Here is a 24,400-nt window from a genome sequence, read left to right on the forward strand (position 1 = left end):
AAAAGCTATAGTCTGAGTACTTTAGATGGGTCAGTTTTTGTCCAATGTGTACAGGAGGGCTTCCAGACACAGTACGTAGATAGGCCAAAAGAGATGAGGCCACATTGGATTTGGTACTAGGTAATGAACCAGGCCAAGAACTAGATTTGGAGGGAAGTGAACACTTTGGTGATAGTGACCACAATTCGGTTACGTTTACTTTAGCAATGGAAAGGGATAAGTATATACCGCAGGGCAAGTGTTATAGATGGGGAAAAGGTAATTATGATGCGATTAGGCGAGATTTAGGATGCAAAGGATGTGGAAGGAAACTGCAGGGAATGGACACAATTGAAACGTGGAGCTTGTTCAAGAAACAGCTACTGTGTGTCCTTGATAAGTATATACCTGTCAGGCAGGGAGGAAGCGGTCGACTGAGGGAACTGTGGTTTACTAAGGAAGTTGAATCGCTTGTGAAGAGGAAGAAGGAGACTTATGTCAAGATGAGACGTGAAGGCTCAGTTAGGGTGCTTGAGAGTTACAAGTTAGCCAGGAAGGACCTAAAGAGAGAGCTAAGAAGAGCCAGGAGGGGACATGAGAAGTCTTTGGCAGGTAGGATCAAGGAAAGTCCTAAAGCTTTCTATAGGTATGTCAGGAATAAAAGAATGACTAGGGTAAGATTAGGGCCAGTCAAGGACAGTAGTGGGAAGTTGTGCGTGGAGTCCTAAGAGATAGGAGAGGCGCAAAATGAATATTTTTCATCAGTATTCATAAAGGGAAAAGACAATGCTGTTGAGGAGAATGCTGCAATACAGGCTATTAGATGAGACAGGATTGAGGTTCATAAGGAGGAGGTGTTAGCAATTCTGGAAAGTATGAAAATAGATAAAGTCCTAGGATTCTCTGGGAGGCTAGGGAGGAGATTGCAGTGCCTTTGGCTTTGATCTTTATGTCGTCATAGTGTCATAGTCATAGTCGGAATAGTGTCAGAAGACAGGAGGATAGCAAATGTTGTACCCTTGTTCAAGAGGTGAGTAGAGACAACCCCGGTAATTATAGACCAGTGAGCCTTACTTCTGTGGTGAGCAAAGTTTTGGAAAGGATTATAATCATCCAGAAAGGAATAATTTGATTAGGGATTGTCAACACAGTTTTGTGAAGGGTGCGCTGTGCCTCACAAACTTTATTGAGTTCTTTTGAGAAGGTGACCAAAGAGGCAGATGAGGGTAAAGCAGTTGATGTGGTGTATATGGATTTCAGTAAAGCATTTGATAAGGTTCCCCACGGTAAGCTATCGCAGAAGATACGGAGGCATGGGATTGAGGGTGATTTAGCAGTTTGGATCAGAAATTGGCTAGCTGTAAGAAGACGGAGGGTGGTGGTTGATGGGAAATGTTCATCCTGGAGTTCAATTACTAGTGGTGTACTGCAAGGATTTGTTTTGGGGCCACTGCTGTTTGTCATTTTTATAAATGACCTGGATGAGGGTGTAGAAGGATGGGTTAGTAAATTTGCGGATGACACTAAAGTCAGTGGAGTTGTGGACAGTGTGGAAGGATGTTGCAGGTTACACAGGGACATAGATAAGCTGTAGAGCTGGGCTGAGAGGTGGCAAATGGAGTTTAATGCAGAAAAGTGTGAAGTGATTCACTTTGGAAGGAGTAACAGGAATACAGGGTACTGGGCTAATGGTAAGTTACTTGATAGTGTGGATGAGCAGAGAGATCTTGGTGTCCATGTGCATAGGTCCCTGAAAGTTGGCACCCAGGTTGATTGGGTTGTTAAGGAGGTGTATGGTGTGTTAGCTTTTATTGATAGATGGATTGCGTTTCGGAGCCATGAGGTCATGTTGCAGCTGTACAAAACTCTCATGCAGCCGCACTTGGAATATTGCGTACAGTTCTGGTTGCCACATTATAGGAAGGATGTGGAAGCATTGGAAAGGGTGCAGAGGAGATTTACCAGGATGTTGCCTGGTATGGTGGGAAGGTCTTATGAGGAAAGGCTGATGGACTTGAGGCTGTTTTCGTTAGAGAGAAGGTTAAGATTTGACTTAATAGAGGCGTATAAGATGATCAGAGGATTAGTTAGGGTGGACAGCGAGAGCCTTTTTCCTCAGATGGAGATGGCTAACACGAGGGGACATAGCTTTGAATTGAGGGGTGATAAATATAGGACAGATGTCAGAGGTAGGTTCTTTACTCAGAGAGTAGTAAGAGCATGGAATGCCCTGCTGGCAACATTAGTGGATGCGCCAACATTAAGGGCATTTAACCGGTCATTGGATAAACATATGGATGATATTGGAATAGTGTAGGTTTGATGGGCTTTAGATTGGTTTCACAGGTCGGCGCAACATCGAGGGCCTGTACCGCACTGTAATATTCTATGTTCTATATTCAGCACTTGCTCCAGCAACTTGCATCTCTCTTAAGAGGTACAGGCCAGCTTGTGGAACAAGTTAGCTTGAACACTTCATAGTCTCTCACTGTTCTGGCACAGAGGTTTACAGCATGGAAACAGGCCCTTCGGCCCAACTTGTCCATGCTGCCCTTTTTTTAAACCCCTAAGCTAACCCCAATCGCCCATATCCCTCTGTACCCATCATACCCATATAGCTTTCTAAGGGCTTTTTAAAAAACAACATTGTCTGGAGTTGTTCTAGACACTCGCCACCCTCTGTGGAAAAATTGCTTCTCCGGACACTTTTGTGCCCCTCTCCTCTGACCTCAAACCTATGCCCTCTAGTTTTAGACTCCCCTATCTTTGGGAAAAGATATTGACTATCACGCTGATCTGTGCCCCTCATTATTTTATAGACTTCTGTAAGATCACTCCTCAGCCTCCTACACTCCACAGAAAAAAGTCCCAGTCTATCCAGCCTCCCCTTATAACTCAATCCATCAAGTCCCAGTAGCATCCTAGTAAATCTTTTCTGCACTCTTTCTAGTTTAATAATATCCTTTGCATAATAGGGTGACCAGAACTGCACACAGTATTCCAAGTGTGGCCTTATCAATGTCTTGTACAACTTCAAAAAGACGTCCCAATTCCTGTATTCAATGTTCTGACCGATGAAACCAAGCATGCCGAATGCCTTCTTCACCACTCTGTCCACCTGTGACTCCACTTTCAAGGAGCAATGAACATGTACCCCTAGATCTCTTTGTTCTGTAACTCTCTCCAGCGCCCTACCATTAACTGAGTAAGTCCTGCCTTGGTTCAATTTACCAAAATGCATCACCTCGCATTTGTCTAAATTAAACCCCATCTGCCGTTCATCAGCCCACTGGCCTAATTGATCAGGATCCCTTTGCAATCCGAGATAACTTTCTTAACTGTCCACTATGCCACCAGTCTTGGTGTCATCTGCAAAGTTACTAACCATGCCTGCCATATTCTTATCCAAATCATTAAATGACAAATAACAGCGGATCCAGCACCAATCCCTGAGGTACACCGCTGGTCACAGACCTCCAGTTTGAAAAACAAGCCACTACAACCACCTTTTGTGACTGATAATATGTGTAATCTAAGTGATGTTTCCAAACATATGCTACCTAGACTGTTCATGGAACAATTTGGTCAAACCATGACAAAACACTCAAGTTTCAGAAAATGAAGCGTAACCTAATCTCTTTAAAATGGTATAATTATTAATAGCATCATAGCATCCCAACAGTGCAGAAGTCAGCAATTCAGCCCATCAAGTCTGCACTGACTCTTATCCTGGCTTACCATGTAACCCAACGTATTTACCCCGCTAATCTTCCTGACCTATATATCTTGGGACACTAAGGGCAAATTTAACACAGCCAATCCACCTAACCTGCACATCTTTAGAATGTGGGAGGAAACCAGAAAAACAAAGTGGAGAAAACCCACACAGACACAGAGAGAATGTGCAAACATCACAGAAACTGTCACCCAAGCCAGGAATCGAACTCAGGTCCCTGGCGCTATGAGGCAGCAGTGCTAACTGCTGTGCCACCAGCTACTGCCAAGATAAATCTTTCAATCTTATAACAAGCGGAAATGATGAACACTGTTCTGAGGCAAGGCCAATTAGTCACAAAGCTGACTTAGTTTACAATTATACACGACTGAATAAACTAGTAAATACTGAATCTTACCTTATTTCTTCATGCTGCTGGTGATTTCAAAGCCAGTGTGACTATCATTGTGTAGTTTGAATTAATATTTTATTAAGCATTTTCTGCTGAAATTTATGGAAGCCATTATAATAAAAACTCATCCAAGCATTTTTGGAAACCAACCAGATTAGGTAAGTAGACAATCTTAATTGAGAATAATTAAAGAATATTAAAGAATAAGTAATTCATTAATAGATATGTCAGAAAAGCTGGAAATGTAATGCAGAATACAAATATTTATAACTTTTATAATTATAAACCTATTAACACTTGATTATTAATACAGATTTTGAGCGTTGTAAGAATTGGATTAGTGTGTGTTTCTCAAGCCACAGAAGAAGGAGATAACATGAATGTTAACCTTGATTAGAAGAACTGAATAGGCCCTTGTCTTAAGGAACCCGAACACCAACTGACAGACAGCTATGTTGGCCAATTATCGCTCGACATTCAATTCTACCGCAAGATAAGAGATATAAGATGATTAGAGGTTTAGACAGGGTGGATAGTGATAGCCTTTTTCCTAGGATGGAGAAAGCCAGCACGAGGGGGCACGGCTTTAAATTAAGGGGGGGTAGTTATAGGACTGATGTCAGGGGTAGGTTCTTTACCCAGAGGGTGGTGAGGGACTGGAATGCCCTGCCAGCTGCAGTTGTAAATGCGCCTAGTTTGGGGGCGTTTAAGAGATCTGTGGATAGGTTTATGGACGAAATGGGATTGGTTTAGATTAGTGGGTTAGTGTTTTTTTTTAAAAAGCTGGTCGGCGCAACATCGTGGGCCGAAGGGCCTGTTCTGCGCTGTTATGTCCTATGTTCTATATAGTTTGAAAGTCTTAAAGATGAGAACAACATGTGTAATTAGCTAAAAACCAATGGGCTAATCCTTATTTCATTACTGACAAGTTATCAACTAATTGGCTATTTTCCAACAATTGGCAAAGGCAGGCTTCCAATTTGTAAGGTACAAGAAAGGGGTTTTGAAAAGCCATGTTGGATAATGACAGGCAGAGGCAGAGAGACAGAGAAACGCAGAGAGAGATGTGAAGACGGATGAAAAGAGAAAGATGTGGGCAGCGAGGAGGAGAGAGAGATGTTTTACGAGAGGCAGAGGAGAGGTGATAAGACTGTGATGTTTATGGAGAGGTGCTGAGAACTGTTTTTGATGTTATCACCTCACAACTTGGTCTGAGCAGGGTGCTGAGAAATCTATTCAATTGTTAAAGTGTTCTTTCTTGCCATATGGTTAAATCTCTAGAATCTTACGCAATTTACAACTGGGAGGTGGGCAGTTACTGCCAACAAGCAAACCCCATGAATCTGGGCAGAATCAAATAAAACAAGCTTATAAATGATTACTTTGACATATAAAGCAACAAAGCAAATCATGCTATCCATGTTAATTAGTTCACTTAATTTCATTCAGTTATCCTTTTTACTCAAAACAGAATGGTAGTACCCCAAAAAGGGATGACTTACAACACCTCTATGAAGGATCTTGGGGTCTTTATTAAAAATGCGACATAAATTCAAGGTGTTGTTCTGTTATTAGAATTAAGGATACCATATTTTCAATCTGTAGTGAACCAAAAGTCAGAAAACATACAGGACACATCACCGAGTTTGAGAGGCTGTGCACATGGGCGTTCCTTAACCAGGATATCACAGTTCGTTTAGACATTCATTCTCATACCTCCAGTCATTCCTTTTTGTTCATCAACGTCCTCATTCAGCAAGAAGGCCATGTGATAATTCCTGATATTCTGTGGGTAGAGTTTCTCCAGTTCACACACCGGTGGGTAGTGGGTAACAAATAGTGTCAGAGATTTTACCTGGAAATAAAATTACAATACATTATTACAACATATTGAACTAGCAGAATGGAACCCCACAATTAATTAGCAGATGTAACTAGTTAGAAATAGTAGGAGAGCTTAAAATTCTAAAGAAGCATAACAAATTAAAGAACCAGAGCAAAGTGTAAAAAGAAAATCCTGACTTGCTGAACAAATGTACATTCTCCATAGTTGCTGCAAGAAAAGTTGTGAAGAACTCTCGGTGTAGCAAAATATAAACGTATTGTTAATGCTGCCAATGAGGGAAACTCATCATCAATGTTTGCATTGATCACAGCAATTGTCAGTTAATAATAGTTTATCAACTGTGAAGAAAAAGGATGGCAGAATCAGAGTGATCCTTTGAATTCAGGAAGGCTACAACTTATCATGGGAGGTCTTGTTGTGCAATGGGTAGCACCACCGCCTCTTATTCAGAAGCTATGGGTTTGTGTCCCAACACAGGACTTGACGGCCAAAGGAAAATGCATTCATAATGTGGCCAAACAGGTTGATTATTAACTTGTAAATCTTTCGAATACATACCAATATATGGGATGGCATGGTGGCACATTGGTTAGCATTGTTGCCTCACAGCACCAGGGACCAGGGTTCGATTCCCAGCTTAGATCCTTGCCTGTGTTGAATTCCATTTCTATGTTTTTTGCTTTCTTGCTCAATTAATTTATCTATGCCTCTTTGTTTTTATTTTATGTCCTATCTACAATATTTATGATGCCACCAATCCTGCGTCATTCTTTGGATATCCTCCACCATGACATTACACTGCCACCTCCAAGAGCCTGTGCACCCATTCTTTCCATCCCTGAGCCATCCTGCAACCCATGCCTCTGTGTGCCAGTCAGCACGCTCCACACTTTCATTAGAAGTGGGTGCAAGGAGCCCCTTTTTCTGCTCCATTGAGCTAATCAGCACGCGAGCGATAAATGTGCAGATTTCTGGTTCAGCACTTTCAGGCAAGTTCAAATTATGGCAATCAGCCACAGAGACCAAAACTGTGTGCCAAGTTCAGACTTGCAAACGGGCAACCATTTAATGTCCATTTCCACCCTTTGCCCAAAAGGAATCCCACTCTTTCTAAAAAGCAACATCCAAGAGTTCCACAACTGTTCATGAGACAAAGGGGGATTGAGGGAGGAGTTGATAATCATACACTTCCTCCAACTCAATACTCCAAGGTCTTTTTTACTCACACTACGTAACCATTACCACTAACATAAAACTGATGACATTACCATCCAATCTAGTATGCTGTAAGCTATATTTCAAAGCTTCTTAACCACTGTGATAGTGGAGTCAGACATTTTAGGAACTTTCAAGTGGTTATTGGATAGGCAAATGGAGCACTCCAGAATTATAGGGAGGGGATAGCTTGATCTTGGGATTGGACATAGTGCGGAACAACATCGAGGGCTGAAGGGCCTGTACTGTGCTCTAATGTTCTATGTTCTATGTGACACGGTAGGGCGGCACAGTAGTTAGCACTGCTGCTTCACAGTTCCAGGGTCCTGGGTTCGATTCCCGGCTCGGCTCGCTGTCTGTGTGGAGTTTGCATGTTCTCCTCGTGTCTGCGTGGGTTTCCTCCGGGCGCTCCAGTTTCCTCCCACAGTACAAAGATGTGCGGGTTAGGTTGATTGGTCATGCTAAGAAATTGCCCCTTAGTGTTCAGGGATGCGTAAGTTAGAGGGATTAGTGGGTATAATATGTAGGGATATGGGGGTAGGGCCTGGGTGGGATTGTGTTCGGCGCAGACTCAATGGGCCGAAGGGCCTCTTTCTGCACTGTAGGGATCTATGACACTATTGTAAGCTATATTCTTTACCTTTGTACTTTTATTTTTACATAGGAAGCTGTGCCTATGCCCTGATGTGCATCACTGTTCAGTGGCACTCACATGTACCCTCACAAACACCAAGTGAGACAGAGGAAAGAATACAGGATATTAAATTGCTGCATTGGAGCAGGTGGTGTCAGCAGTGAAGGGAACTGTTGGATTAAGCACCAGCTGGATCCATCCTCGCTCCCTCAGCTCAGGGATCTGAACCTCATTGGGCCTGTTATTAAAAACAAGGATGCTTTTGGAGCAGATGGTTTTACAGTAGGAAAGATGGCAAGGGAGAGTCAGTGATCAGGCCGTGTGATCTCCCAGGCTAGGGGAGAGTCAGTGATCAGGCCGTGTGATCTCCCAGGCTAGGGGAGAGTCAGTGATCAGGCCGTGTGATCTCCCAGGCTAGGGGAGAGTCAGTGATCAGGCCGTGTGATCTCCCAGGCTAGGGGAGAGTCAGTGATCAGGCCGTGTGATCTCCCAGGCTAGGGGAGAGTCAATGATCAAGGTAGCCAATGAGATTTTTCAAAGCCATCTTGGCCTCTGGGCTAAAACTAAGCATTAGATCAAGCCCAGGACGAGGTATAATGCCTTATTTTGTCAGCTTGGATCTTGTTTGTCCCTCTTGTGGGCACCAGGAATTGGATTTAATTTGAATTTGGATTTTTGAATAGAATAAAAATTTAAAAGATTAAAAAGGATGTGAGGGTTGCTGTCAATATCAAGGTACCTTTGAATCCAATGTGGTACCAAGGAGCTTCAGGAAAGCAGAGGTCAGTTGGGCTAAGGGCAATTCTACTCCAACCAGTCTTCCTTAGAAATTTACAACTGTATTTTCTAATGATTTCAAATAGATGGCAGGAAATTGCAATAACTGTATCTAATACCAATTACCACAAAAAGCACAATTCTTACTACATTTTGCTGCGTGTTACAATTTGTTAGGTTTGTTTTTTGTGAAAAGAGGGCATCAGAAGTAGGATCAATATATTTCCAATCCTGTTATGTAGTCAAATCCAGCTGAATTTGTGTTATTGAGACACAAATGGCAATAAATCATACCAAAAAAAAAGTCTTGGCCCATCTGTCCCCTTTCAGTTCGAAATAGCATAATCCTGGCCACTCAAAATATCTCCCACTTTCTATGCTTTTTAGCTTTGACAAAGCGCCATCTGGACTCGAAATGTCAGCTCTTTTCTCTCCTTACAGATGCTGCCAGACCTGTTGAGACTTTCCAGCATTGTCTCCTTTGGTTTCAGATTCCAGCTCCACAGTATTATGCTTTTGTTTATATAGAATAATCCTGGCTCCTGATTTGAAAAGGTTGAACATATCTACTTGAGGAAAATATCAAACTGCCTCTCTAACAAATCATTCTGTAAGTTAGTACAGAAATCACAAGGATGGCATTTCAGTGGTTCTTGGATGGTGAAGGGAAAAGGGAATAGCTCAAATAAATGATCATCAAGAACCTCTCCAAAATCCTGCTACAAAGCACCTGACTTCTCTGGTACATTCCAATACTTTCCCACATACATTATGTAACACTGGTCGCCAGCACTACCCCTTAAAAAGCCAAAACGAAAGTAATGTGCTTAATTTTATCAAGTATTTTACCTGCTCATTTATCTGCATACTGTAATATATAAAACAAGGTTTTTTTGGCAAAAGATACATACAATTGTACCTTTTAGAGAGAAAAAGGAAAGCTTTACACTTGGGTATGAAGGAAGGGTGAAGGAGTACAAAGCTGATTGGAATTTGCACCATATTTCAATGTCAGTGCCTCAATAATTCAGTTTAAATTGAAAAAGAAAGCAATTCTGCGGAAGATATAAGAAAGGAAATGGTTACTGCAAATAACTATTCCAATTCAGCACTCTCCAGATTTTTTTTTTAGCTCCCATGGCTTCACCATCTTTCATTTAATTGTCCACAAATTGTCCTTAAATTCTGGCCTCTTCTGCATTCTCAATTTTAAATGCTCTACCATTGATGGCCTTTCTTCCTCACTTTCCTCCTTTAAGACATTCTTTAAAACCTGCTTCCCTGACTAAGCTTCTGGTCATCTCACTCAATGGTCAGAATTTTACCGGCATGTTCGCCCCGATTCCAGGACAGGGCAGGCTCGGAGAATGGTATTCTCAGTTAGCCTCGGGTGGGATCACATAAACCTCAGGCAGTAAAATTCCACTCTATACCTCCTATACAGGTTGACGTTATAATTTGTTTTCGAATGATGCTGTGAAGTGCTGTGGGAGGAGGCATTGGTGGTGATCTTTCAGGAATCACTGGAGTCAGGAAAGATCCCAGAGGACTGGAAAAAGACTAATGTAACATTCCTGTCTAAGGAGGGAGGGAGGCAGAAGATGGGAAATTACAGGCTAGTTAGCCTGACCTTGGGTAAGATCTTGGAGTCCGTTATTAAGGATGAAATTGCAGAGCACTTGGAAATGCATGGTAAAATAGGGCTGAGTCAGTATGGTTTTGTCAAAAGGAGGTCATGTCTGACTAATCTGTTAGAATTCTTTGAGGAAGTAACAAAGAATTTAGACAAAGGAGAGCCAGTGGACGTGAATTATTTAGATTTCCTGAAACCTTTGACAAGGTGCCTTACAGGAGGCTGCTAAATAAGCTAAGACCCAATGGTGTTAGAGGCACAAAGTACTGGCAATGGATAGAAGATTAGCTGACAGGCAGACAGTGGGGATAAGGGGGTCCTTTTCAGGATGGCAACTGGTGACGAGTGGTATTCCACAAGGGTCAGTACTGGGACCACAACTTTTCACTATATACATGACTGATTTGGAAGATGAAACTGAGGGCATGATTGCTAAATTTGCAGATGATACAAAGATATGTAGAGGGGCAGGCAGTATTGAGGAAGTGGGGAGGCTGCAGAATAACTTGGACAGGTCAGGAGAACGGGCAAAGAGGTGGCAGATGGATTATAATGTGGGAAAGTATGAGGTTACACAGATCAGAAGAATAGAGGCGTAGGCTATTTTCTAAATGGAGAAAGGCTTTGGAAGTCTGAAGGACAAAGGGATTTGGGAGTTCTGATTCTGGACTCTTAAGATTTACATGCAGGTTCAGTTGGCAGTTAGGAAGGCAAGTTAATGTCAGCATTCATTTCTAGAGGGCTAGGATACAAGAGCAGGGATGTACTACTGAGGCTGTATAAGGCTCTGTCAGGCCCCATTTGGAATATTGTAAGCAGTTTTGGGCCCCATTTGTAAGGAAGGAGGTGCTGGCCTTGGAAGGGTCCAGAGGAGGTTCACAAGAGTGATCCCAGGAATGAAGAGTTTGTCATATGAGGAGCAGTTGAGGAGTTTGGGTCTGTACTCGACAGAGTTTAGAAGGATGACAGGGCATCTAATTGAAACTTACAGAATATTGGGAGGCCTAGATAGAGTGGATGTGGTGAGAATGTTTCCACTAGTGGGTGAGACAAGGACTCAAGGGGACAACCTCAGAGTGAAGGGACACTTCTTGAAAACGAAGATGAGGGGGAATTTCTTCAGCCAGAGGGTGGTGAATCTGTGGAACTCATTGCCACAAAGGGCTGGGGAGGCCAGGTCATTGAATGTCTTTAAGACAGAGATAGATAGGTTCTTGATCAATAAGGGAATCAAGGGTTACAGGGAGAAGGCTGGAAAATGGGGATAAGAATCATATCAGCCATAATTCAATGGTGGAGCAGAATCAATGGGTCGAATGGCCTAATTGAGACGTATAAGATGTTGAATGGGATGGATAGGATAGAGGTGGAGAGGCTCTTCCCACTCAGAAAGGACAGTAGGACTAGAGGGCACAGCCTCAGGATAAAGGGGGGGGGGCTGCGGTTTAGAACGGAGTTGAGGAGGAACTTCTTCACTCAAAGGGTGGTGAATCTCTGGAATTCTCTGCCCGTTGAAGTGGTGGAAGCTGCCTCGCTCAATATTTTTAAGACGCGGGTTGATAGGTTGTTGATAGGCAAGGGGATTAAGGGTTATGGGGAGAGGGCGGGAATGTGGAACTGAGCCACGACAGATCAGCCATGATCTTATTGAATGGCGGGGCAGGCTCGAGGGGCTGGATGGCCTACTCCTGCTCCTATTTCTTATGTTCTAATTCTGCTCCTATATCTTACTGGATGTTTCATTACGTTAAAGGTACAAAGTTGTTGTTGTTGTTGTATATTCCTGGCCCCATTAAATTAAATCGCAGGCATTATTATTTTTCTGTCAGGCATCATCAAGACATCACCACTCCAGTGAAAGGTTAGAATAAAAATGACCCGCAATTTTCTCTGGTTAAATACCTAGGCGGGTGATTACTATCTGAACAAGGATATTAATTATGTCTAAATAATGAAGAGAGTATGTTCACTTGAAGGGGAAAGAACACGTAGTGCTTTTACTGGAAATAATGCATTGCACTAAGTATGTCAACGCAGATTAAAGATGCTCATTGTCAAGTGTTCACCATATGTAGAGATCACACAATGGAAATTGAGGAACTATAGAAAATGAGCCAACAGTGATAGTGAACAGTCATTAAATAGACATTAAAGAACTGGAGTCCTACCATGTTCATAAATGACTTTTGACTACCACTTGGTTTCCCTCCCAGGCAGCAATCATTAGGTTATGATGGGAGAACTACAAGCACAATCATAACAGGCTAAATTCTTAAATTCTTATTCTTGGAGGAATTTTCTGTTCATCAATATTGGGTGTGGGTCAAGCCATATGAGAAGTTAGAAAGAGCGATGGTGGGGAGGAGGACCTGGGTGTCATCGACATACATGCGGAAACTAATGCTGTATTTTCGGATGGTGTTGCTGTGGGAGCATGTAGCTTAATGCGGGTAATGGGGAGGTAGTGGTGTAATAGTATTGTCACTGAACTATTGTACCAGAGACCCAGAGAAATGCTCTGGTGGCCTATGGCAGATGATGAAATTTGAATTCAGTAAAAATCTGGAATTCAAAGTCTAATGTTGACCATGAAACTGTTGTCAATTGTTGTAAAAACTATCTGGTGCACTAATGTCCTTTAGGGAAGGAAACCTGCTGTCTTACCGGGTCTAGTCTACATGTGACTCCAGAACCACAGCATTGTGGTTGATGCTTAAATGCCCAGCCAGTGACCCCCAAATCATAAAATCATGGAATCCCTACAGTGCAGAAGGAGGCCATTCAGCTCATCAAACCTGCACCGACAACAATCCCATCCAGGCTCTATCCCCATTACCACACATATTTACCCTAGCTAGTCCCCCTGACATTAAGGAACAATTTAGCATGGCCAATCAACCTAACCTGTACACCTTTGGAGGAAACCAGAGCACCCGGAGGAAACCCACACAGACACGAGGAGAAGGTGCAAACTCCACACAGACAGTGACCCAAGCTGGGAATTGAACCTGGGTCCCTGGCGCTGAGAGGCCTCAGCCCATGGAAGATCCCAAAGAAAAGTAAACAAAATAGGATGTGACCAGGGATAGATATGTGGGGGAAACCAGAAGTAATAGAAAGACAGAGGAGAACTCATAACAAATGATTCCCGAGCTAAAACTGGGTCGATAAGAATGGAATCAGAGAAGATCAGTCCCACCTCAAATGCCAGACAAGAGGCTTGAAAGTTAAAGGAAGAGAAGGAGAGATCGTTTATCATAGTTACAAACACAGAGTATGTCAGCGATAAATGCTGGCCCAACCAGCAATAGCCATGTCCAAATGAATGAATTAAAAAATACTCTTGCAACCTTGATGAGGGTTGTTTCAATACTGGGACAGGAACAAAGACCTGGTGGAGAGTTTCAAATACAGGATGAGGGAGGGGGAACGTAGAGTATCAAGTGGGTTGCCAAGGCATCAGTGTTAGCATCACTATCTCTACTACTCCTGACTTACATCGGTGACTTGGATTCAGAAACCCAACTGCAAATGATGTCAAATTAGGAGGGGTAATGGAATAAAAGGAGGCACCTCAGAAGTCACAGAGTAAGTTGGACAAAATATATGGAAGATGCAATGGCATATTAAATTTCACATTGATCAATGAATGCAAAGCACTGTGCTCAGGAAAGAAAAGTATACGCACACACTTCATGAATACTGCTAAAAACCTAAGCTGAAACTGAAATCTTAAAGCTAAAGTTTATTTATTAGTCACAAGTAACACTTACATTGACACTGCAATGAAGTTACTGTAAAAATTCCCCTAGTCACCAGTCCAGTGCCTGTTCAGGTCAACGCAGCTAATCAGCTCGTCTTTCAGGATGTGGGAGAAAACCGGAGCACCCGGAGAAAGCCCACACAGACACAGGGAGAACATGCAAACTCTACACATATACTGACCCAAGCCAGGAATCAAACCTGGGTCCCTGGCGCTGTGAAGCAACAGTGCTAATCACTGTGCTACCCTGCTGTTAGCAGACATGGCATTAAATGTCCAATGACAAACCAATGAGGTATAACAATCAACAAAATCAAAACGACTGTAATCCATTGTCAAAACATTAGAAAATGTCAGAGGAAGTCATGATCAAACTAGTCAATCTACGCCCAAAGGTGTGCAGGTTAGATGCATTGGCCATGCTAAATTGCCCTTTAACGTCCTGGGATGTGAACGTTGGAGGGATTAGCAGGGTAAATATGCAAGTTATGGTGATAGGTCCTGGGTGGGATTGTTGTCGGTGCAGACTCAATGGACTGAATGGTCTCCTTCTGTACTGCAGGGATTCTATGTACTTTGCTCCTTTCTCGTCAGTGAGGCACAAATGAGCCAATAAAGCACTGTATGCAAAGCAAAGCCACAAGATTGAACTTCAGACTAATACATCTGATTTATGAAGATGGAGAAGCTGATGTTTTTAGCTTCCAAAGGAGACATCTGAAAGAAATCTAATACAAGATTAAAAATGGTACAGAAAATGGAAAATTGAGTGTGGAAATGTGAAAAGGACATGGGATTGTATTGAAGTTCAGAACAGGTATTAGGAAATTCATCTTCATATAAAGAGTGACCAATAATCAGAATGGGCTCTTTGAGAAAGGAGAAGAGGTGGAAATGCTGAAACCTTTAAGAATCAGTTAGGTCTTGCAATGGGGCAAGTGTAGGGCAATTGGATGATCTAAGATGAAGCTAAATGGCATTCCCTCATCAGAAGATGGATGAATGGAGGTGAGGAGGAGAAACCAGGAACAACCAATTCCAGAAAGTTACAGCAACGAAATGGTAAAAGATATTCAAGTGAAATCATTCCAAGTAAGACAATAATGGCCAATTCATAAAACAATCAACCATAAATCACTGCTGGAACCATCATTCATGTGGCAATGATTTAAAAAACAGCAACATAAGAAAAATAAAAGTCAGTAATGAGAAAACGCATCAAAAGCATGTCATTTCAGCATGTTAACTCCCACATTACCCAATTGTATTTTGAATAACCTCAGTGCTTTTGCCTCTTCTTTGACAGATTATTTAAATCAGCTGTTCTTAATTTTAGATAAGCTGTCAATCGCAGTCATTGCAAAACTTTTATTGGTTTATTTAGAATGGCACACACTACAAAGTAACAAAACAGGGGCCAAAGGTTTTGCCAACAAAGGTTGTCAAACACCTCTTTATCCCAGTCCCATTGTGCACATCATTGTTTGCAATTATGCCATGTTGTACGGTTTTAATCTAACATAATATAACTTGCAAAAATAGAAATACGTTGCCAGGATACACTGTTAAAAGCTCTCGCAGCAATGAACCAACACTGACATAAAACACAACTGTGAATGTTGATCAATCTGCATCCCTACAGCAACGGCTTGAAGCTGTCAAAAATGTTTATTCAGCAAGAAGAAGGTCATCAGCATTAGTGACAGACATGTAGTAACCACAAAATTAAGATTTCCATGAAAAAAACCTATTATTCATATAAGGGGGCATGTCACTTTTCACATATCATTCAAAAAAAAACTATCGGGGCACAATTACAAATTCTGCCGGACAACCATTCTGCATTAAGACATACAAAAGTACAGAAATGTCCAGTGTTATTTTCCCAAAATGGTAATAACCATCTCAATTGATGAAGTATATACCCTACACACAAGTTCAAATGAAGATACGGGGCAAGTGATTACATTACGTCAAAATAAATTAATTTTAATCCAAGTTTCACTGTCTGTTGCTGCAGGTAAGATTTTCCATTATGACAGCAAGTGCTTGGTTGGAGAATGGCAACGGGATCATAATCTATATGGGAAAGCAGACAGAGGGTGAAGGGGATAGAAGAAATTTATCTGTCGGGGTATAATTCCATAAATAGATGAAGGGTGTTGTATGACTGGAGAGTAACCAGTCCAATATTAGTGTGCACCAGGCAGGGTGTGGGGGAGGACCAGTTAAGATTGCCTGCAGATGAGGAAGATAAAAGGTTGGTCAGATGGAAGTTTCTTAAAGAAAAAAAGAAATCAACAAGAATAGGTAAGGAAGGGCTCTTTGCTCCAAGAGACATCCAGTAGAAAGAGCATAAAATTAGAATTTGAGCTAAACTAATTAAAAGTGAATTCAATAGAAATGTTCAAAATCATGAGGGGCTGGACAGAGTAGATACAGAGAAACTATTCCCATTCGTAAAAGGATTAAGAACAAGGGGGTGCAGATTTAAAGTGATTTGCAAAAGAAGCAAATGCAACACGAGAACATTTTTTTCACACAGTGAGTGCTGGGTATGGAATGCACTGCCTGGAAGTGTGGTAGGGGCAGGTTCAATCAAGACATTCAAGTGGGCATTAGCTAATAACTTGAATAGAAACAATATGCAGGAGAATGGGAAAAAGGCAGGAGAATGGCACTCAATGCAATGTTCCTTTGGAGTACAAGTGCAGATACAAATGTGCCAAGCGGCCTCCTCCTGTGCTGTAACAATTCTGTGATTCATACAATGTGCATGGAATGCACTGTTTCAGAACATTCCAGATGCAGAATCAACTGAGCTATTTAAAAGCAAGCGAAATATTTATTTGGCAACTAAAAGGAAGGTCATTGGGATTTAAGCAAAGATGGAGCTGCCATGGCTAACAAAATGGCAAAGCATGCTTTAAAGTTCAAACAACCTTGCATAAACTGGTATTTTATCCTTTTATATATACTGTCTCTTTCACTTTTCTGAGCTTAAATGAATGCCCTTTTACTTGTAAAGGGATTCTGATTATGCCAAATATATGATTGGTGTTCAAACTTTCTCCGCTGGCAGTGTTTTTGCTCACGAAGTGGGAAGGCAACATCTCAGTCAAGGAATTTTGCCAAAATGTAACCCAGACAGAAGAGCATAAAAGCAGCCAGAAAATTGAACAAATCAAAACTTTAATAGTTTTGGAGAATAAAATCAAAGCTCATTTTTAACTGCAAAATGGAAATGTAATGGGCCGAGTTGCCATTTTGCCACAACAAAATAAGTATAAACACACTTCCTCAAATAAGGTGATGAATACACTACTCCAAATGTGATCCCACTAGTGCCCTATACAACTGAATCATAACCCTCTCTACTTTTGTATTCAATTCCCCTCACAATAAATATTAACATTGTTAGCTTTCTCAATTTCTTGCTGCACCTACATACTAACCTTTTGTGACCCATGCACTAGGATATCTAGATCCCTCCACATCGCAGTGCAATCTCCCACTATTTAGATAGTATGCTTGTTTTTCATTCTTCCTGCCAAAATGGCCAATTTCACATTTTCTTCATTCACCAGGTCATACTTAACCCAGCTATCTATATTTTGCAGCCACCTTTTGTCCTCTTCACAACTTACTTTTCTACCTGCCTTTGTGCCATCAGCAAATTTGCCAATCATCCCTTCAACCAAATTATTTATATACATTGTAAATGGTTGAGATCCCTGTGGCACACCACTCATTTACATATTGCCAACTGAAGAAAGACCCATTTATCCCAACTCTGTTTCCTGTTGAGCAGCCAATCTTTTATCCATGCCAATATGTTACCCCCTACAAAATAAGCTTTTATTTTCTGCAATAACCTTTGATGTGGCATCTTATCAAATGTCTTCAGGAAACCTAAGCATATCACATCCACTTCCTCAAAGAATCCAAATGGCTAAACATGATTTCCCTTTCACAAAACCATGATGATCTGCCTGATTACCTTCAGTTATCCAAATGCCCTGTAACTTCTTCAATCATAAATTCTAACACTTTCCCTAAAACAGATATTAAGCTAACTGACTTGTAGTTTCGCATTTCCCTTTTTGAATAATGGAGTTATATTTGCTATTTTCCAATCTACGGGACCAGTCCCCAAATCTACAGAACTAGTGTTCAAAATCATCAGAGCTCTAGACAGAGTAGATAAGGAGAAACTGTTCTCATTAGTAAAAGGTCAACAGCCAGAGACACCAATTTAAAGTGAGTGGCAGAATCAACAGTGACAAGAAGAAATTTTTTTTCACGCAACAAGTGGTTAGAATCTGGAGATACTGTCAGAGTGTGGTGGAGGCAAACGGAGCTATGAAAAAGGAATTGGGCAAAAACCTAGAAAAAAGAACCAGGGTCATGGGGAAAGACAGGGGAGTGAAAGCCAATGAGCTGCTCTTACACAGAGCTAGCAGAGACGCAACAGGCCAAATGGCTTCCATCTGTGGTGTAACCATTCTATGATCATACATTCTACTGGCCAATGGAGAGAATAAATTCATATAGCAGAAGAGCAGCACCAAATGGACAGTTTGACTGATCCATTTTTAACACTAATTTAATAACACTGGTGTTGAGTTAATTGCTTTCAAATTGAACACCCACTTCCAGCATTTTGAGAATTCCTTTTTACATGTGAAATACTTACATCCTTAATAAAGTGCTCCAGGGTAGCATAAGCGATGGCAATACCGTCATGAGTACTTGTGCCTCTTCCCAATTCATCCAAGATGATTAAAGATTGAGATGTTGCCTTTTTTATGATCTCGGCTGCCTCTGTCAGCTCCTCCATAAATGTACTTTGGCCTTTGTAGATGTTGTCAGATGCTCCCATTCTGAAAAGTAAAGATTTATTCTTTTAAAATCTGCTGAAATCATCCTTTCTTTCATAGAAAGGATTCAGAATTTCCTAGCAGTTGTAGCCACTGGGACCCACCTGCAATGCAAATCAAGGTATATTTGACAACTTTATCTGGGAAATATCATAGAATCCCAACAGTGCAGAAGGAGACCATATGACCCATCAAGCCTGCACTGACAACAATCCCACACTATCCCTGTAACCCCACATATTTACCTTGCTATTCCCTCTGAAACTAGGGTCACGGCCAATCAATCTAATCTGCATATTTTTGGACTGTGAGAGGAAACCGGAGCACCCGGAGGAAATCCATGCAGACACAGAGAGAAGGTGCAAACTCCACACAGACAGTGAGCCAAGCCAGGAATCAAGCCCAGGTTCCTGGGGCTGTGAAGTAGCAGTGCTAACCACTATGCCGCTGTGTTTTTAAAAAGTCGAGGGTTTGGTTTATGAAATACAGCTTCTGAGATGCACACATAAAAGTGTCAAGCACCGGACTCTAAGTGGTAGAGTAATTGCTGCTTTTGAGTGAATAGAATAAGTTAGACCTTCAGAGTTTGTGTAAAGCCCGCTGTCAGAAGTGTTCTTCAATTTCTTTCCATCTTATTTCATGTTAGAACTGAGTAGCATAGCAATCAGTTACGTAATTCAGACAAGCTTCACACAGCCTTTGCTTTGCAATTGTAGTGGTGAACATGGCTGTATACTTTCTGCATGAAGAGGTCAGTTGTTAGCTCCCTTGGGTAAAAAGGCTGGCCTCATGACAAGTAGAACCATCAAGAAGAATTGCCAGCAACCACCCCCCTTCAGCAAAGGCTCGATCTGATAATCTTCACTTGCTTTCTAGTCCCATGAGTGGGAAATGGGAAGGTAAGAAGTGTCTTTTAATGTCAGGTTGACATCAAAACGGCACAACTGGTGGTGGGAGATTGGAATAAGTCAGTCATTTGTAGCAGACCTGTTGATTAATTATGACTGAAGTGCTCTCCAGTAATCCTGGAAGTTGTTGATGGTTGAATGACCAGCTTGGTTTATTGATTGAATCTGAATGGGTAGATTGAAACTATTCTCAGGCAAATGTGACAAGTCCTGAAAGATAATGACCTAAATGTCACAGTATACTTAGCTGTATTAACAGCAGGGAGTTCACCTGTCCTAGTTAAACTGTGCAATTTTATGTTGGTTAACAGCTAGCAGTACCCCTGCAGAGACCTTAGATGTTGTCAAAACGTATGCAAATCCTCCGAGTTTAGTGACACAAAGGTGTCTCTGGAGGGAGGTGGTGCGCTTTCTTTACAAGGCAAACAGATAACAGTTTGATGTGGATCTCTACGTTGTTTAGTTTGAAGACTGAAACATTGTCCCAGGTACCCAACGTTCACATAAACCGGCCAAAAATACGCTGGCTGGCTTTGGCACTAGCTTTACTTCATAGGCAGCACCGTTATCAACTGTAGCCAGATATATCTTTTAAATTAATAAGGCACATTAATAATAAATTAAATGGTAAAAGCAATTGCTGTGATGTTAATAGTAAGCAATGGTTCACTGTGGAAGCTAATGGCTGAAGGAGTTCCTCTTTTCTAAAGAGCATTACCCGACCAGCTTGCACGTACTGGAGTAGATGATGTTTCGTGATAAATGGCAACCAGGTGAGGAGGGGGGAGCTGACTCTATGTTCCACTCTTGGGTTGGTTCTAACCAGAGTTTGAATTTTTCAAAAAAACGTGATACTGCCAATTCAATTCATTTTTAACTCTGTCTAGCTAAGCATGGGCATTAGGCCAGCCAGATTTCTTGAGTTAACAAATAAGGATTTAGTTTTATTCCTAAAACGCACTCAGGAAAAGATAAATTACCAAAAAAAAATTCCAACTTCCCACTAATGCAAAAAACACACAATTTCCTCAGGAATGCACAAAAACTTTAGAGTTTCAGATGTTAAAACTTGGCCAAGTAAATGAAAGGTCAGGTTAGAAAAATAATTCATGGATTATCCAAATGTTTGTCTACAACTAGAGAGTCACTTTCCATGGTGGTTACTGATACTTTGGTTTCTCCTGGAAGTAATTGCTCTGCAGTCAAGGCTGGTGGATGTTATTTTCTCTTAAAGGCAGTGGTATTGAGTTGGAATCCTCCTTTAAGGCCTCCGGGTTTGCAGCAATAGGGTCTTCTGATGGGTTTTCGGGCCACAAACAAGGCTCAGCTTTGTTGAGAAAGGTTTGAAAGTGAGAGAGAGAGAGAGAGAGAGCGAGAAAGAGCAAGAGAATGTGTATATGTATGTGTGTCTGTGAGAGAGAGAGGGAGGGTGGGTTAAGTCTTTGCCCCTCTTGTCCTATGGTGTCGTTATCCGTTAATTCAAATCTAGTGTACTGTGCACCTGTGAGCTGGGTCACAGCATCTGTCTCTCTAGTTTCAATCTGAGGTTCATTTTAGCTATTGGGGAAAATAAGATGGGCCATTTAAAGATTCACTGACCACAGGCGGGAATTTCTGACCTAGGAGTGGGCACAGTTTGAAAATCTCACCTATCATTTCTCAGAACTCTGGACTGCTGGAGTGATTTTTGCGACCACGGGCATAGCAAGGTAAACGGTGACACAGACACAAAATCCCATGGGATCCTTGTCAGTGAGATCACATTTCCTGACTTTCCCTGCCTTCCTGCCAGTGACGTAACGATCAAGAGAGGTCAGAGACAGACTTCACTGAGGAGCATTCTGGGAGAAGTCGGCACAATCACCTCGACTACAAAGCACGAAGCAGACAAACCCCTCCAGTGATAAAGAGGAGGAAGAACTTTAACAGAGGGTGGCAGAGAGAATTCACTGAGGAACATTCTTGGAGGAGAACTTGGCCTTTTGGCTAAGATCGACATTCTGTACTTGGTTGAAGTCGTTAGGTTACATTTTAGCTTCATGTGAAGAATTTTTTAAAAGCAGCATCCCAGCCTTTTGGCTAAGATGCAAATGAGATCAAGGCTTGGGGGAGGAGCTGTGCCTACTCCAATCAGTTTGGATCATGTAGATCAAGCCCAAAACAGGAGGTAAGAGCCCTGTCTTGTCAGCTTGGATCGGGAATGTCTCAACTTGTTGAGACTCTGAATTGGACTTGATTTGATTGAATTGGAATTAAAAAAAACATTCTGGGAGGAGAATGGGAGCATTGTGGATAGCATATTTAGGGAGGTGGTCACACTGCAGCCGAATGGACTTGAGGAAGGAAGGGAATGGGTGGCCACCAGGCAATCCAAGAGATGGAGGCAGGTAGTTGACGAGTTCCCTGGGGTCTCACTCACAAAGTTAAAGATAGGCGCTACTGTGGCCATCAACATGACTCCAGGATATGTTGTGCCCCTGCTGCTGGGGTCCAGGATGTCAGTGAACGGCTGCAGGGCATTCTGAAGGGGAAGGGTGATAAGGCAGAGATCGTTGTTCATGTTGGTATCAATGACATAGATAGAAAGAGCGATGATGCCTTGCATCAAGCATTCAGGGAGTTAGGCAGTTAGACTAAAAAGAAAGACCACTCTGGTTGTAATCTCAGGAATACTCCCAATGCCACGTGCTGGCAAGCACAGAGGTAGAAGGATAGTGCAGATGAGTACATGGCTTAAGAGTGGTACAGGAGGAAGGGTTTTAGATTCCTGGATCACTGGGACCATTTCTGGGGAAGGTGTGCAAGTGGGATGATCTACATCCAAACCACAGCAGGACTAACATCCTTGCAGGACGTTTTGCTAGCACTGTTGGGATGAGTTTAAACTAATCTGGCAGGGGGAGGGGACACAGACAGTTGCGAGTTCAGCTGTATTAAGTTTCAAGGCAGTAAGGCCAGGTTGGATGAGTTGGGGCCAATGATTGGCATGTGGAAGTGTGATGTAGCAGTCATCATAGAGACATGGTTGAAGGAAGGACACGATTGGCAAGTCATAAGAACATAAGAAGTAGGAGCAGGAGTAGGCCATCTAGCCCTTCGAGCCTGCCCCGCCATTCAATAAGATCATGGCTGATCTGTCGTGTCTCAGTTCCACATTCCCGCCCTCTCCCCATAACCCTTAATCCCCTCTCTTATCAAAAACCCATCAACCCGCGTCTTAAAAATATTTAGCGAGGCAGCCTCCACCACTTCAACGGGCAGAGAATTCCAGAGATTCACCACCCTTTGAGTGAAGAAGTTCCTCCTCAACTCCGTTCTAAACCGCCCCCCCTTTATCTTGAGGCTGTGCCCCCTAGTCCTACTGTCCTTTCTGAGTGGGAAGAGTCTCTCCACCTCTATCCTATCCATCCCATTCATCATCTTATACGTCTCAATGAGATCTCCCCTCATTCTTCTAAACTCTAACGAGTACAAGCCTAGTTTATTCAGCCTCTCCTCATAGCTCAACCCCCTCAACTCTGGCATCAGCCTAGTAAACCTCCTCTGCACTCCCTCCAAGGCCAAAATATCCTTGCGTAAGTGCAGCGGCCAAAACTGCACACAGTACTCCAGCTGCAGCCTCACCAATGCCCTATACAGCTGCAGCAAGACCTCCCTACTTTTATATTCAATCCCCCTCGCTATGAAGGCCAGCATCCCATTCGCCTTCCTGACCACCTGCTACACCTGCAGGCTGGGTTTTTGTGACTCATGCACAAGGACCCCGAGGTCCCTCTGCACCGTCGCATGCTGCAGTTTTTCGCCATGTAAGTAATAGTCCTTCCTACCATTATTCCTACCAAAGTGGACCACCTCACACTTGCCAACATTAAATTCCATTTGCCATTTCCTGGCCCATTCGCCCAGCCTATCTAGATCCTTCTGCAGACTCTCCACACCCTCCGCGCAATTTGCCGTTCCACCAATCTTGGTGTCACCAGCAAATTTCGACACCATACACTCGGTTCCCTCCTCCAGATCATCAACTTTCTGGGATATTGAATCTTCAGGAAGGAGGTAAAAGAGGAGGGAGCATTGCATTATTAGTTAAGGAGTCAGTTACTGCAGGAAGGAGTGATGATATATTGGAGGGGACATCAAATGAAGCTTTGTGGGTACAGCTTAGGAATAAAAAAAGGGGCAGTTACAGTATTGGGTGTTAATTATAGAAGCCCAGTTTGCGGGATATTGAGGAGCAAGTACATGCTCAGTTTGTGAAGATGTGTAAAAACAATAATAGGGTTATTATATTAGGTGATACCAATATTCCCAAAATTAACTGGATATACACAGTGTTAAGGGCTTGGATGAAGTAGATTGTTTTGAAATTTTAGTAGAGCATTTGACAAGGTCCCTCATGGCAGGCTGGTGCAAAAGGTTAAATTTCAAGGGATCAAAGGTGAACTAGCTAGATGGATACAGAACTAGCTTGGCCATAGAAGACAGAGGGTAGCAGTGGAGAGGTCTTTTTCTGATTCGAGGTTTGTGACTAGTGATGTTCCGCAGGGCTCTGTACTGGGACCTCTGCTGTTTGTGATATATATAAATGTTTTGGGAGATGATGTAGCTGGTCTGATTAGTAAGTTTGCGGATGACAAA

The 24,400-nt window shown here is 42.2% G+C and overlaps 1 protein-coding gene across 1 annotated transcript in view; it reads right to left on the reverse strand.

The window, feature by feature from the left end:
- Window positions 1-24,400, reverse strand: part of msh3 (mutS homolog 3 (E. coli)) — a 254,211-nt gene that overhangs the window by 23,767 nt on the left and 206,044 nt on the right. Inside the window, exons 21-22 of the mRNA XM_080189206.1 lie at window positions 18,671-18,857; window positions 5,823-5,961 (exon numbers count right to left, since the gene is read on the reverse strand). Coding sequence (XP_080045332.1) covers window positions 5,823-5,961; window positions 18,671-18,857 — 326 coding nt within the window. The remainder of the gene's footprint in view (window positions 1-5,822; window positions 5,962-18,670; window positions 18,858-24,400) is intronic.

This window comes from Carcharhinus amblyrhynchos, chromosome 5, assembly GCF_965287045.1.
Source record: "Carcharhinus amblyrhynchos chromosome 5, sCarAmb.v2.hapA, whole genome shotgun sequence".
Lineage (NCBI taxonomy): Eukaryota > Metazoa > Chordata > Chondrichthyes > Carcharhiniformes > Carcharhinidae > Carcharhinus > Carcharhinus amblyrhynchos.